The sequence below is a fragment of the Hetaerina americana genome, unplaced genomic scaffold, assembly GCF_022747635.1.
Source record: "Hetaerina americana unplaced genomic scaffold, ioHetAmer1.1.p SCAF_3, whole genome shotgun sequence".
NCBI lineage: Eukaryota > Metazoa > Arthropoda > Insecta > Odonata > Calopterygidae > Hetaerina > Hetaerina americana.
The window spans coordinates 103,490,454-103,504,372 of record NW_027286874.1 but is presented as its reverse complement, the minus strand read 5'-3'; the positions used below and the strand labels follow the sequence as shown (position 1 = coordinate 103,504,372).

At 39.7% G+C, this 13,919-nt stretch overlaps 1 protein-coding gene across 1 annotated transcript in view; it reads left to right on the top strand.

Annotated features, from left to right (window-relative positions):
* The first annotated feature begins 3,171 nt into the window (after positions 1 to 3,171).
* Positions 3,172 to 13,919, top strand: part of LOC139690739 (uncharacterized) — a 17,671-nt gene continuing 6,923 nt past the window's right edge. The window contains exons 1-6 of the mRNA XM_071588267.1: positions 3,172 to 3,476; positions 4,003 to 4,176; positions 6,591 to 6,740; positions 7,475 to 7,693; positions 10,427 to 10,688; positions 11,386 to 11,488. Of these exons, the coding sequence (XP_071444368.1) occupies positions 3,408 to 3,476; positions 4,003 to 4,176; positions 6,591 to 6,740; positions 7,475 to 7,693; positions 10,427 to 10,688; positions 11,386 to 11,488 (977 nt within the window). The 5' untranslated portion in view covers positions 3,172 to 3,407. The remainder of the gene's footprint in view (positions 3,477 to 4,002; positions 4,177 to 6,590; positions 6,741 to 7,474; positions 7,694 to 10,426; positions 10,689 to 11,385; positions 11,489 to 13,919) is intronic.

The window sequence follows — 13,919 nt, the reverse complement described above, 5'->3', positions numbered from 1 at the left end:
AATAGTGGTAAAATGCAATTAGTATCCAATCAGAAAAAAATACAAGCATACACAGTTGGTGAAGAACTCTTAAAGCTGTATATAATTGATGCTACTGAATGTTTGTTGAGTGAACAAGGGATTTCGATTATAGCACTTGGCAAGAAAAATTGATTTTTTGTATCTAACAATTAACTGTAATTAATAAAACATCTCTTATAAAAAAGGGTTCCGTATATCAATCTGTTTAGTTGTCAATATCCCTAGTGATATTATTCTCAATAGATAAGCGTTAAATTTGAATGAATCACATCATATAAGTATTGTATATAATCTTTCATGATTTCTGTGGTTCCTAACTCTAGAGTACTAGTAGTACTAGAGTATCCAATAACAATAATGCCTGGACTTCTCTTTGTTCATAATTATTTTTCTTGAAGTGCGCAGCTTTTCTTTTTATCTTATATCTGAAAATAGGTCCTTTGTACATTCCTTAAAAAAGACTCCTCTTATTTAAAGCAAGGTGTATCCTGAGATGTGGGTCGCGGTAGTCCAGTGGTAGAGCGTTGGACTACTGACCGTCGGAGGGCCTGGGTTCGATTCCCGGGCAAGCCTCTCTGGGTACCTGCAGCTCCACCCAAGCTATGTGATTTTTCGGGTACCAGATCTGATGTGTGAATTTCACATGCCATCGGGCTTGGTACTGGGTGAACTCGACCATCACCTACCAAACCGACCTTTGGGTCGATTACTGTTTATGGTTTTATGGTAACCTGAGATAATATCTCTTAAATTTTTCATTTGAGCATTTCACCAATATTTGTTTGATGCTCCCATATTCCTTTAATTCAGTTCTGCTGATGTTCCATATCTGCTTCCCCAGTTAGATCTGATATTCATGTGACTCCCAAGATATTTACTTGGCCTGCTACATTTGTCAATCACTCTGAGAATAGGTGGAATGATACGAGAGTTTCCTTCCCAGAAATGCATTACAGCACTTTTTTCAGATTTGAATGGTCCAAACGCTATTTTCAAGGTCATTAGGGAGATCTTTTATTACCTTATTTAGTCCATTTTATTAGCTTTAACTGGATGGGTGAACTTCTACTTAAGGCAGGTTGCAAGCCATTTTAGAATTAATGTCAATTAAATGAGACTGCTCCATAGGAGAAGCCAGTTACTACTTATTTCACAAAATTGGCATTGAAATGGATGAATTCAGTTAACTAATGCCGACTGTGTCGGGGAGAGAAATCTCAAACTCATCTCACTTCTTTGCAATTAATCCTTCAATGAAGTTGAAAATTTATTAGTATTTTTTGTGAACAGATTGTAAATACAGGGTGAATTCCAAAAGTAATGCAGTTGAATTTCCCACGCTGCTCCTATTGGTTGAAGTGGGATCAAACCAGTTGGAGTAGGTGGGCGGGGGGCTGCCAAGCTTTGCCGCGAAATCAGTCTCAGTGCTCTCCAACCTGTGGAAGCGGAAGAATGTCAGTTATTGTTAACCTTTGCGCAAAGACCATGTCACGAAAGAAATGGAATCGACGATCAAGCAACATTACGCAATTACTATGTTCTGTGCTGAACTAAAACAATCTCTTGAGGAGACTGAAGCTCTGTCCTACTCAAAAGTTTCGAGGTGGTTAAAGGTCTTTAAGGATGGCCAGGAAGAGGTTCATGATGAACAACGCTGTGGGCAGCCATCAACCAGCAAAACCGACAACAATGTGGCTTGTGTACGACAATTGTCTCTGACCATCGATTGAGTATCAAGATGGTTGCCAGTGAACTGAACTTGTCGTCTGCTGTTGTGTTTTGCATTGTTATTGAAGATTTAGTGATGAGGGAAGTGTGCGCCAAGCTCTTGTCCTAGGTGTTTGCCACAACGCACTACGAGTCCGCGAGTTCCTGGCCAAACACCAGATGCCAATGCTGCCCCTGCCCCCCCATAGTCCTGACCTCGACCCAGCAGACTACATTTTGTTTCCTCGGATTAAGGCAGCCCTGAAAGGAACCAGTTTTTCATCATAGGAGAGTTCCAATCAGCCGAGATGAAGGCCTTGCGAGAGAGGTCCCCGAAGACACCCTGCAGGGCGCGTACCGGTCATGGCAGAGTCACTTGAAAAAATGAGTAGAGGCCCAAGGACAGTACTTTGAAGAATTTTGTGTTTCTGCAAAAATGTTCAATAAATTTCTTTTAAAAAATAATTACATTAACTTTGGAATGCAAACCTAAAAACCTGATACATATGGAAATAGGCTATATCAAGGAATAAAAAAATGGGTATTTAAGAAGGTGATTATTTGAACTAAAGGATAAACTAGTCACTTTTTCATGTATCATTAATTTTCCTGAAAGAATGAGTGACTAAAGTGATTTAGAATGGCATATTTGGATGATATTTTTTGAACATGAATGTCACTGAAGTATTGTACAATACTAGAAGTGAAAATTTCAACAAACTAATTTAAGCTGATTGCTTTCCAACTATCCCATCAGTGTTAGGTCGCCCATTTGCCGCGTGGGTTTTGGTGGATCGTGGGGTATCAGGTGAAAGAAGTAGTTGAGGATTTATATGAAGAAAGGCTAGTGACCTACCGCCCCTACTACGACCCACTTACCCCTGCCACACATCCTTGCGTGGTAATATGTAAACGGTTATTCTGATCCTGTCGGTGGTTTTCTTGATGAATGTAATTAGCTGTGGATTCGAAAGGCTTGGTCTGACAACTCTGATGGGGTGTTCCTAAATATCCATATCCTTCATACTCACAAAAATAATTAAATTTTTGCGTCTACTCAAAACACAACTTTCAATTCAATGCACCTTCTCCGGAAGTGACAAACACCCTGGCGAAAGTAATAATGGACATAGTATCTTATCAATTATTATTAAGAGAAGTAAGGTCGCAGCTATTGACTATGTGGCATTGCAATGTCTTTGATGGCTATACTTCGGGGTTTCACAGTTATAAGCAATTGAAACTTGTCATAGGGAATTTGAGTTCGATTACTCTGACTATGCACACAGAAATAGGGATAACAGTAACATCTTATTCTACGTGGTTAGTTTAAATGTATGGCGGGAAATTGTCCGGCTCAGCAAGTGGAGGTAGAAGAACTACAAAGACAGATGAAAACTAACTATCCACCTAGCGGTAATGATCCTTACTACATGAAAAATATAGGGGTGATTGGGGTTGTGCCCGTTGTGCCATATACTATCTTGCTGTACTTCAAAGGAAGTTAAAGGCTGGCATGTGTCAGGAAATTGTAAGGATATTTCCCTTTCTACTCCCGCCAGTGTTAATGAAGAATATATCGTGTGACTCAAGCTGACTTTTCAAGAGGATGCTGACCGCTGCATAAGGGTAATTGAAGGGAAACGAGTTTCGGGTGGCGGACGTGATGTATCGAATGTATGTTGTTCAGGAACTCAGGCGAGCAAATATCGAAGAATTTATCTTGCCGTGTTGATTATGTGATTTGGGTATATATTATTTTTAGCTTGTGCATGTTTAATTATGATCTTATTGGTGTGACAGCAAAACATATATCGGGAGTTATCGGCTTTTTAATTTTAGATGTCCCCATCAGCTGATCTGCCCTAGTTTGGTGCTACGTTTAAATAGATTTTCACTCGTAATGGATTGTATAAAATAACCTTTGCAAGTGTATTCATTATCTGCTAGAGCCTTTGGTTAATTATAAACCGATTGCTTTATGTTTAATCGAAGTAGTATCGCAGTGTTATCATTAAGCATGGTTACAAAATATTTTTTTCAATTTTTAGGACATTTTTTCTGTGAATAAGTTTTTATAGCCGAAATGAAGTGTCGGGAATGAGCAATCAATATGGATAACAGTCGATTTCTGGTCAGTGAGAGAAGCATTAGGTCTATGATAGTTAATTTTGTATTTTATGTGAGTGGAAAGGATGTACATTTTTCTTTTTTTTTCTCTTTCAGTGTCTCAAAGAAAGTAAAATTGGCTATTTGTTTTGCTAACCCACAAAGAGCTATGCCCTCATCGAGAAGAGACTGACAGGCGTGGAAGGGGGCAGGAGAGGAAAGCAACCAGAACCTATTGTTGGTGTTTATCAAGCAGCTCTTGCCATGCAGCAGGAGGGGAAACCTCGTTTCCTCAAATATCATCAGGGAAGTGTTCGAGGAGTGGCATTCAGCCCCAGGGTCAGTGACAACAAAAATTTATTTCTATAACGAATTAGCATTTCTTACTGAGAATATTGGAATGTTTTCCATATCATTTGGATGTGTTACGCATTTTATAAGGCGAATCAGATAATTGTGAATTTTTGTTGATTTTAGTTGTGATAAGATTTCCCCCCACAATATCTTTCTCCTTACAGCTCCCACTATCATGGTCGTTGTGGTATCCACAACTCCTAAGTAATTAAGTTTGATCACCATGCTCCATTCTAATTGTCATTAATTCATGATGCATCATTAAAACATTATACAATGGAATGCCAATCTTCCTTTCATTTGCCATAATTTCTTCAAATGTTTAGAAGCACTTGGATGTGACAGGCCATCAGTCCTTCCAATTTTTAGTTAATATTTTGTCTTCCAATTGTAACGTTTAAATTAACCTTCTGCCTCTTCAAAAAAACCTTAAAATGTTTTTTTTTGTTTGCTATAATTTTCATCATAATCGGTGTCATATGTATGACACCGATTATCTGATGCACTCAGGATTGATTGTAACCTCTTGGCTCTCTGAAGCTTGATATCCTGCAACATAACTAATTTTATAAATTCCCCACTGACTTTCATTCTTATTTCCAGATCCTCCATGCCTCTTTTACTTTTTCCTACACATTTACATTGTAAAGCATGGGTGAGAATGAACATCCTTGCCTTACTTTCATTCCCATCTCCTCCCATCTTGACTCTATCAGCCACACACACCTGCACTATCTGAGATGTTCATATATAGGTTGTGGATAATTGACCTAATTATCACCCAAATTGAAACAAAAAAATCCAGATTGCACTCAATTTTCCTTTCTGTTAGTGGCCTCATAAGTGGTTTTTTTAATGGGAGGTGACCGACAGCTAAGGTCATTTGCATCATTAAGGATGGGTGGGAAAAGAAGGGCAGAGAGAAACCCGGTGTCAGCATTAGCCTACTCTTGTCAAAAGGTGCCAAGGGATCCGCGGTTTAACATCCCATCCGATGGATATTGTACTCACTCAAAGTGCTCTCCACAAAGCACCTCAAGTAGGGATCAGGATACTGCGGAAAAAAAAATCTACCACCTCAGAGATTCGAACCTGGGCCCTCATGGTGGGAAGCCTGTATGTTAGCTGCCGGACCATCATGATCCCCTCATAAGTGCTACATCATCATGATCGACACATACATATCATATATATCTCACCATCCTTTACCCAAACTGATAATCCCCTTAATTATTTTTATGACTATAAACACAGTAATCAACCTGAAGGTTGCGTTGGTAGGTGAGGGTAGAATTCACCCAGTACTAGGCATTAAATGGCGTTTGAAATTCACACATCACGGTCGGGGGGCCAGTTCTTTTCCCTGTGCTGGTTTTGGTTTCCCAGGAAGATCTGGTACCCAAAAAATCACGCAGCTTGAGTGGAGCTGAGGGTGCCCAGAGAGGCATTGAGGGAGGAATCGAACCCGGGCCTTTAGTTGCAGACTAAATAAGGGTTATAGAATATCCCTTAGTTGCAGAAATAGACTTTCAGTAATTGATGCTCTCCCTTTTATTGTCATTGTATCTTCCAAAATATGATCTATGTTTGTGGTGGAGGGTAAGAGGACACCAGTATTTCAAAAGATGATTTCATGTAACCTTTTCTTACCTTATTATAACATATAACAGAACTGCTAAAGCTTTTAGATCTAAAATATATTTTTCAATTTCTGGCCAGAGTACAAAAGCATCTGTACGTATAATTTCAGGGGCTTTTTGTCAGATTCATTTGAGGAAAACATGTGGACTATGAAAGCTGGTCACTATTCAAACAACACATTTCAACAGAATCAAATATTCTGGGGCAACTTTTTCCACATTTGTTGAGTTTACTTTTAATTGACCCTTTATTCTAATCATCATGAGCCAGAGTTCTGTTGCCATTATTCATCATAACAGCACTTGCATACAACTTCTTTGTGAGGTCACAGTTATCACATCTAATCGTGAAATTTTCCTGTAGCCTTGCTCCCTCCCGTGTCATTCATCACATCAAACAGTCATGCTTTCACTAATGGCCATTTCTTGGCAAATAGACGTACTTTTTTTGAGGGATGTGAACTCACATAATTTTCCAGTCAACAAAAATGTAGGCAAGGATGGAAGTGACTGGGAAAACAGATGAAGATGTCCGGATGCTTTGTAGGAGCCTTCAGAACTGAGAGAATATGTGACACAAGACACAATGTGTGGAACCTGCTTATTTAACCAATATTCCCAGAATTGGATGGTTGTATAATAGTCTGTGTGTGTTTTGGCATCAGTAGAGATACCTTACCATGCCAGATGGTGAAAAGTTTCAATAAATTTCTCATCAATGTCCCTCTATAGTAGTGTCTCTTTCCTTTTTTCATCTAGGATCGATACTTGTTTTGCTCTGGAGCATACGATGGGAAGGTTAACTTGTACTCGGCCTTGCGAATGGAGCTGCTCATGTGCTACCAAATCACCACAATGACCCTGGCACGCAACGTCAACGCAGTTCGCTTCACTTCAGATGGTTCCCGAGTAAGTGGGACTATGTGATCTATTTGTCCTAGCTTCTCTGTGTGAATGACTAGCTCCCTGGTGCCTGTGTGGCATGATAATGCATGGCACTAATATTAATAGCAATGTCAGTGTGAGTGAGGCCATGTGAGGTGCAACAGATAATGTACTCGGTATGTCTTTGGGCCTGAGCAGTCAGTGTGCCGAGATGAGTTCGACATTCTGTTTTCCATGCCATCACTTATTTTTAGCTGCAGTGGTCTACTAAGGTGTTTGTTAACAGAAGAGAGATGGGACACCAGCAAGATTAATTTATAACCCAACCTCTAAGTGAAATCATCATAGCTGTTAGCAGATCTCTCGTGCCACAATTTTCCATTTTTGTTCTGCACAACAGTTTTGTTATTTTCTGGTTAACTTATTCCGTAATGGAGTGCTTTGCTGCCAGAATTTTCTACAACACATATCTTGGTGTAACTGAAAGTGATCACCCATTCGCAATGTGAATGATTTATTTCATGTTTTAAGGAGATTCCATCGTATCCTTTTGAAGTGAAATATTTCACCTTATGTTAGTTCCCGAATCAAACCAACCTTCAGGTTGATTTTTGTGCTTTGATCAATTCTAAAATATAGTGGACCATTGTATATTTTTAAATTCCAGCCATTTTATGTTGGTGAGTCATGTTACATGTACTACTTTTGAGGGTCTTTGCCTTGATTTTATGGTAGTGTATCTCTTGCTGACAATGCAGATTTTGGCAGCAACCACGGCAAGGAGGCTCGCGGTTGTTGATGTGGAGCGTGGGGAGCAACTGCTGGCGTACGACAACTGCGCCTTCAGTGGTCGGGACCGCACAGGTCTGGCTGCTGACCCAGCATGCCCCAACGTGGCAGTCTCAGTGGCCGTCAATGGCAAGGGCTTCACACTCCTTGACCTCAGAATGCCATTGCCCTTGGACTTTGTCTATGATGTGAGTGTGGACCCTAAACATCCACAATTGTTTCATCTCTCTCTTCAAATCTGATTTAAGCCTTGAAAGTAAACAAATCTGCCTTTTATTATTCTGCGATGTCACTCCATGACAAAAACGCTGTGTGAACATGCTCATAGCAACCTGTTATTTGAATTTTCACGTCTTATGTAAAGAGTTAAATAATATTTATGCAATTTTGCCCATATTTCATTACAGCGAATGGTTAGGACCCCTAATGCCTATGTGTGACTCCCATAGTTTTACCATTATGTAACTCACAAATTCTAATTGCACATATCTTAAATGCGTTACTTTTTACTGAGCTGTGATAATTTTATCCTATAAAACTATTTATAGACATTTACTGAGAGGTGACCCATTTCTATAGACCTTGAATTTAGTCATGTATTTTTATCAAGCACTTATCTGAGCACAACTAAGCGTTGGTCTTTGAAATTGGATTATAAACCTGACAATAACAAGGAAAATCACTGTTATTCAAGCCCTGGGCGTAGGAAAATCCATATAAGTGAAGTTGATCCTGTGGTCCTTGGGTTATTAGAATAGGGCGTTACCCTTCTGTCACTCTGATCTGCATTTTAATTTTAAATGAAAAATATGCATAGTACTAGCTCCAAAAACACTTAAAGCCAAAATTACCTCTTAGTGTTTAAGTTCTTCTTGACAAGTTGTTTTTCCGGAAGTTGCAAACCTCTGTTGTTGGGTAAATATTGATAAACGCACAGAATCGATTCATTCACAAACAATTGAATGGTGAATTACTCTATCTAGACTGATTTGCTGACAAGTAAGTCGTGGGGAGTTTCATGAAAAAAAGTTTGTTCGCTATCTTTTTTATGTGCAATACATTGCACCTGTTATCCTCTAGAAATTATTGAACAATATTCATGACTATGAACCAATACCCTTTCATGATTATCACCTGCTGCAGCACTTGAAGTATTGCGTGCAGAAGACTGACCATTACTACCATGTTGCGTGCATGCGTCTCAATGGTGATGGGAAAAACTAGCATATAAGTGTATTACATTGCATTAAATTCTTCAAATGATTACTTACCTCATGTATTGTAATATTTTTGCATTTTTTAGCAATGATTAGTTGATTATTGTCTACAATGGCAAGAAATGAATTCTCGTCACTAAATTGTCAGCAGTGTAATGAAATATGTTTTTCAGCAGGGTAAAAATGGTAATATGACATGGAATTGCATCAAGAAGCATAAACTTGAGATCACTTTACTGGAATGAAAGAAGACACCTAGCGGGTATCATTCCCTCACTCATGGGGATATCATCCTTAAAATCCCGAGTGTTAACATGCCTTTACAGGCATTATGGGGACGAGTGAATGTGCTCCCCCACCCCTTCCGTACCCCAACTGTCCAACCCTCACACCAGTCCTGGAATCCTGGAGTTCCCTCAGTCACAAGTGAGACTCCGAAAGTGCTGTTAATGACTATCATCCCTCGTCCCCTTCTCCCTCTTCATGCCACCAACCATTCCATATTCTACCGATCCCCATTGGCCTCCTATTCCCACCTCCTTTTGCCAAATCCCTCCCCTCCCTAATGAATTTGTTCATTAATCGCCACCAAAATTGAAATCCTCACCTGAAGATGACAAAGTTTTATAATGAAATACTATAATTTTGTAATTCCACAGTATTAATCAAGCAATTATTAAATAGTAATTCCACAGTATTACAAAGTTATAGTTCTTCGATATAAAATCAATCAATTTCATAAAGTCACGACTGTCATCTCCTATCAACACATAAAAGTGTGAAAATTTAGGTCATATTAATAAAAATCATCAAGTTGATTCCCCAAAAGTTTTCTTTATTTCCCCTGTTTGAAATTCTATCTATGTATCTTGGTTTTGGGAATAAATTTCCCAGACCATTCATTAAAATATATTGTAGAAAAAATTGGAATTTTGTCGGTTAATGATTCATTTTTTAATGTAATTGGAAACACAAAAATAGATGGTATATTCTCATATATTAATCTGTGATGAAATATGGGGCACTCCTTTAAGCTAAGGGACAATATCCCAGAGCCAGTGGTCATCAAATGATTGACAAATTATCCCAATGTGACTGATGCCACATGGCAAATTGCACCCATTTGTCGAAATCCTTCTGGCGAAGAATTAGTTGTTTTGGCCCACCCGACTGTGCTCAGGTTTTAGATGCGTTAAACCTGTCACTCGCCGAGATGTGCTGCATGAAACCATGCCTCCATATAGATGGACAGTTTGAGAAAAATAAATTTATTTAAATGACAAGTGTGCCTACTTGGTATTGATGGGTGAATGTTCTCCGGTTCAGTTTGGCACACTCAGCTTGGGCAATGGTAGACAGAATAACGACTGCATTTGGCTACATTTGGCAATGACTTATTTGCTTCATATACATGATTGGCAATTGGCAAACACTCATATTTGAGTAATGCATTTAATGTGTTGAATCCCATGCATGTTCAACCTTTCACTCAGGGCTGACACGGTATGTTAAGTGGGTAGACTGTCCCCAAACCGACCCTCCTTTGGTTCAGCATCTCCCAGTGCATTCCAGTGGATGACGTACTTTTGGATGTTGGGTATTGTCCTCTCAAAACCAATGGATCTCAGAGCAAATGGCATGTATGGGTGTCCTTGGTGTGTTGGTGTCTCACACAGTCTCTCTCATCCTCCCTGCTCCTTTCAGCTGCATGGGAGTGTGATCAGGGACCTGGCCTTCCTGCACCCGTCATGGCCTTGGGCGCGGGGTCACTCTCAAGGGGCCCTGCTGACGGCCGGCGGTGATGGGACCTGTAAGGTGTCCACGCTGGACGGTCGGGTCCTCCATGCCTTCCAGGCTGGCCACCATGTGAACACGGTGTGCCCCACACCTGAGCCGTTCAATGTAAACCTGCCCAAACGGGGCGCACGAGAAAGTGATGACCAAGCATCTTCTGCCCCCTTCTACAGTACGTATCCCATCTGGCTGGCATAAAGTACTGGTGGTGCTGTGTGTTCTGCTCTCAAATGCCTTGGCCAATGGCTGGATGTTTAAAGTGCAAAAACCTCGCTCTGTTTGCCTTCGTTTTACTTACCCCTGCAGTCACGATATTCCTTTCATGAACTTGAGTGGTGTCACCAATTTTATAACTAATTTCAACATTCTTAAGTTTCTATTTTAGTCAATCTTAACCCAAAATCTAAGTCTACCCAGTCAAGAAACAAACGAGTGGTTTGATAGACTATTTTTTAGCTACTATCGTGGTCTAGGTGGTATCTAAACACTGTCAGTCACTTGCTGGAATGCTGATTTTATGAAAATATTGTGATGAATCTGTGAAGCATCACATTTCTTATTGTTGTACAGTGCATACACGGATAGGTTGTGTAGAGCTGATTTTTGATTATTTAAGGACTGTGTTACACCAGCTATAATTTTTGGCAGCTGGGTTTATTTTAATCTTTAAGAAGCAAAAAGAACTGCTGAGAGATAAGAGTTGTTACTTTGAGGTATATTTTGATGGGAATGAAAGCAGAATGAGAGCATTATAAAGGATACAGTACTTATGTGAATATGATCATGGATCCAGGAAAACATGAGATCGCTCTAGGATAAAACAGATAAATATAGGAGCCCTGACCATATTGTTTTGTGTTTGTTTGCAGGTGTGATAATGAGTGGGGGTGATATGATCTCAGCCTACGTCCCAGACACTGGCATCCAGGAGCACCTCAAGGAGCACAAGGATATGCCGATTTGGAAGCTCAGGTATGCTTAGAGAATGTTTCCTCTCTGCCCTGCATCGCAACCCATCTGCCTGCTCCTCATTCAAGTCAATTTGATAGTTACTCTTCAATTTTGTCGTGCAGTTTCCCCTAGCTATGCATAATTCCCCTCATGTAATTTATAAAACTGGATTTTTCATTTTATTGCCTCACATAATTTCCTGTCTAGCAATCACTGACGCCCTGAATGACTGATTTTGGACTGTTTCCTTGATTTAATGGAAGGGTGTGGGCGTTCTGATGACCCTTATTGTGTGCTGTATTGGTGGAAGCAATGATGTACACGTAACATCATGAACTCCACAAGTACAACTTGTGGAGGTCATGATGACGTGGTGGCTAACGTACAGGCTTCCCACCGAGAGGGCCCGGGGTCAAATCCTGGAGATAACGAATAATTTTCAGTGGTATCCTGATCTCTACTTGAGGTGCTTTGAGGAGAGCACTTAGAGTGAGTACGACGTCCGTCGGATGGGACGTTAAACTGCAGACGCCTTGGTGCCTTTTGATAAGAGTAGGCTAATGCCGACGCCAGGTTTCTCTCCACCATTCCTTTTCCAACCATCCCTAATGGCATAAATGACCTTAGCTGTTGGTCGCCTCCCATAAAAACTACTAACTAGAGTTGCTTGTGCCTATATATCCGAGGATAGGAGTCAGTCGGAAGGTAGTCCTCACAGCTTCTGCTCCTCATTGAGGTGCCTCGAAAGGAGTCTGATCCCGGATGAGCTCAGAATTCTTTGGGGTTAGATGGAAGAAGGGATTATCTAGTCACAATCTCGCCCAATGAAGACATTTTATTATTATTATCCCAGTTCTAACGTTTAAAAAAAGCCGTATGAGAATAAAAATAAAAAAATAATAGTGGAAATGAAAAGTAAAATCATTAAAAATCAGGAACAAGGGTGTGAGTGTGGCTGTTCTAGTATGGACATCAACAATTGGCCTTTCCTTCAAGAATATGGGCAAGACTTGGAGAGATAGATTCTCAAATGGAGAGGAGTATCTACGCAACAGTTACATATTTTTAACGATATTGAAAGGAAAAATACTTCTTTTAGTAAATCAATTCTGCATGCCTAGAAAAATTTAGTTAAGTGGAAGTGTACGGTAGTAATGCAAATAATAGTCATTAGTTTTTCTCAAAGCAGCAGAATATTATACTCTATGGGGTGACTTCGGCCACAAAATATTCTTCCTGATAATATCCAATAAAATAATACTCTTTTTTCAAATAATGCTTAAATGCAATATTAAGGACTTCACCATTTGCTTTGTATGTGTGGAGACATTAAAAAGGGCGCGGGTTCAAATCCCGGCGGTGTTGAATATTTTTCAGAGGTATCTCGATCCCTACTTGAGGTGCTTTGTGGAGGGCACTTTGAGTGAGTACGGCGTCCGTCGGATGGGACGTTAAGCTGCGGACCCCTTGGCGCCTTTCGTAAAGAGTAGGCTAATGCCGACGCCGGGTTTCTCTCCACCCTTCATCCTTTCCTGTCCATCCCCTATGGCGCAAATGACCTTAGCTGTCGGTCGCCTCCCCTAAAAACTACTAACTACTACTACGACATTAAAAATAGACACCGAAGAATATTTTTGCAGTTTCATTTTTAATTTAAAAAAAGCAGCATTGCAAAGCAAAGCAAAAACAATTTGTCCTCATCAAATGGCTTTAGGTTGTTTTCTTTTATGAACAACTTGATACATTCATTATCTTGCACGAAACTGTTGTTTTAAAATATTGAATAGGCATTATTGCTCCATCAATTGCAGGGAGAAAACAAAATATGACTCAAGAACCAATTGTGTATTTATTAAAATGTACTTGCATAAACCTAAAATACTTTTGTACTTGTAGCTCTTAAAAGGTTTAATCATTGCTGTGACTCAAGCCTCACAAATGAAACCTTGACATAGCTTTACTTACCCTCTCTAGATTCTTATTTTTGTATTCCAACTTTTCTGTCCTCAAGTTAATGTTTGGATGAATGAAGTCTTCTTCTCCTGTCAATATTGATGAGCAAGGATATCATCTAGTGACTACTGAATGGCTCTTGACTCCCTTGCTGCTCTGCAAAATACCCACCCCAGTGGACTAAGCCGTGCAGTTTCTGGGATTAATTCATTCTGTTGTTTTTTCCCTTTACAGTGTTATTGGAAAACAAATTTGACTTTTTTTCTATTGTCTTTTTCATCGATTCTTTTAAATACTTTCATTAGTTAAAAGTGTTTCTGCAGTTACATTATGATTATTCTGGTGTTATAGGCTTATCATTCATCCAGTGCTCTAATCTGTGGATTTATTGAAAGAAGGGACCATTAGGTCTCAATTTTGCCCAAATGAAGACCTCTATCTCTCTAGCTATCTTATCTTTCCAAAGATTTTGTGCAGAATTAGCTGTGTGTATTAGGGG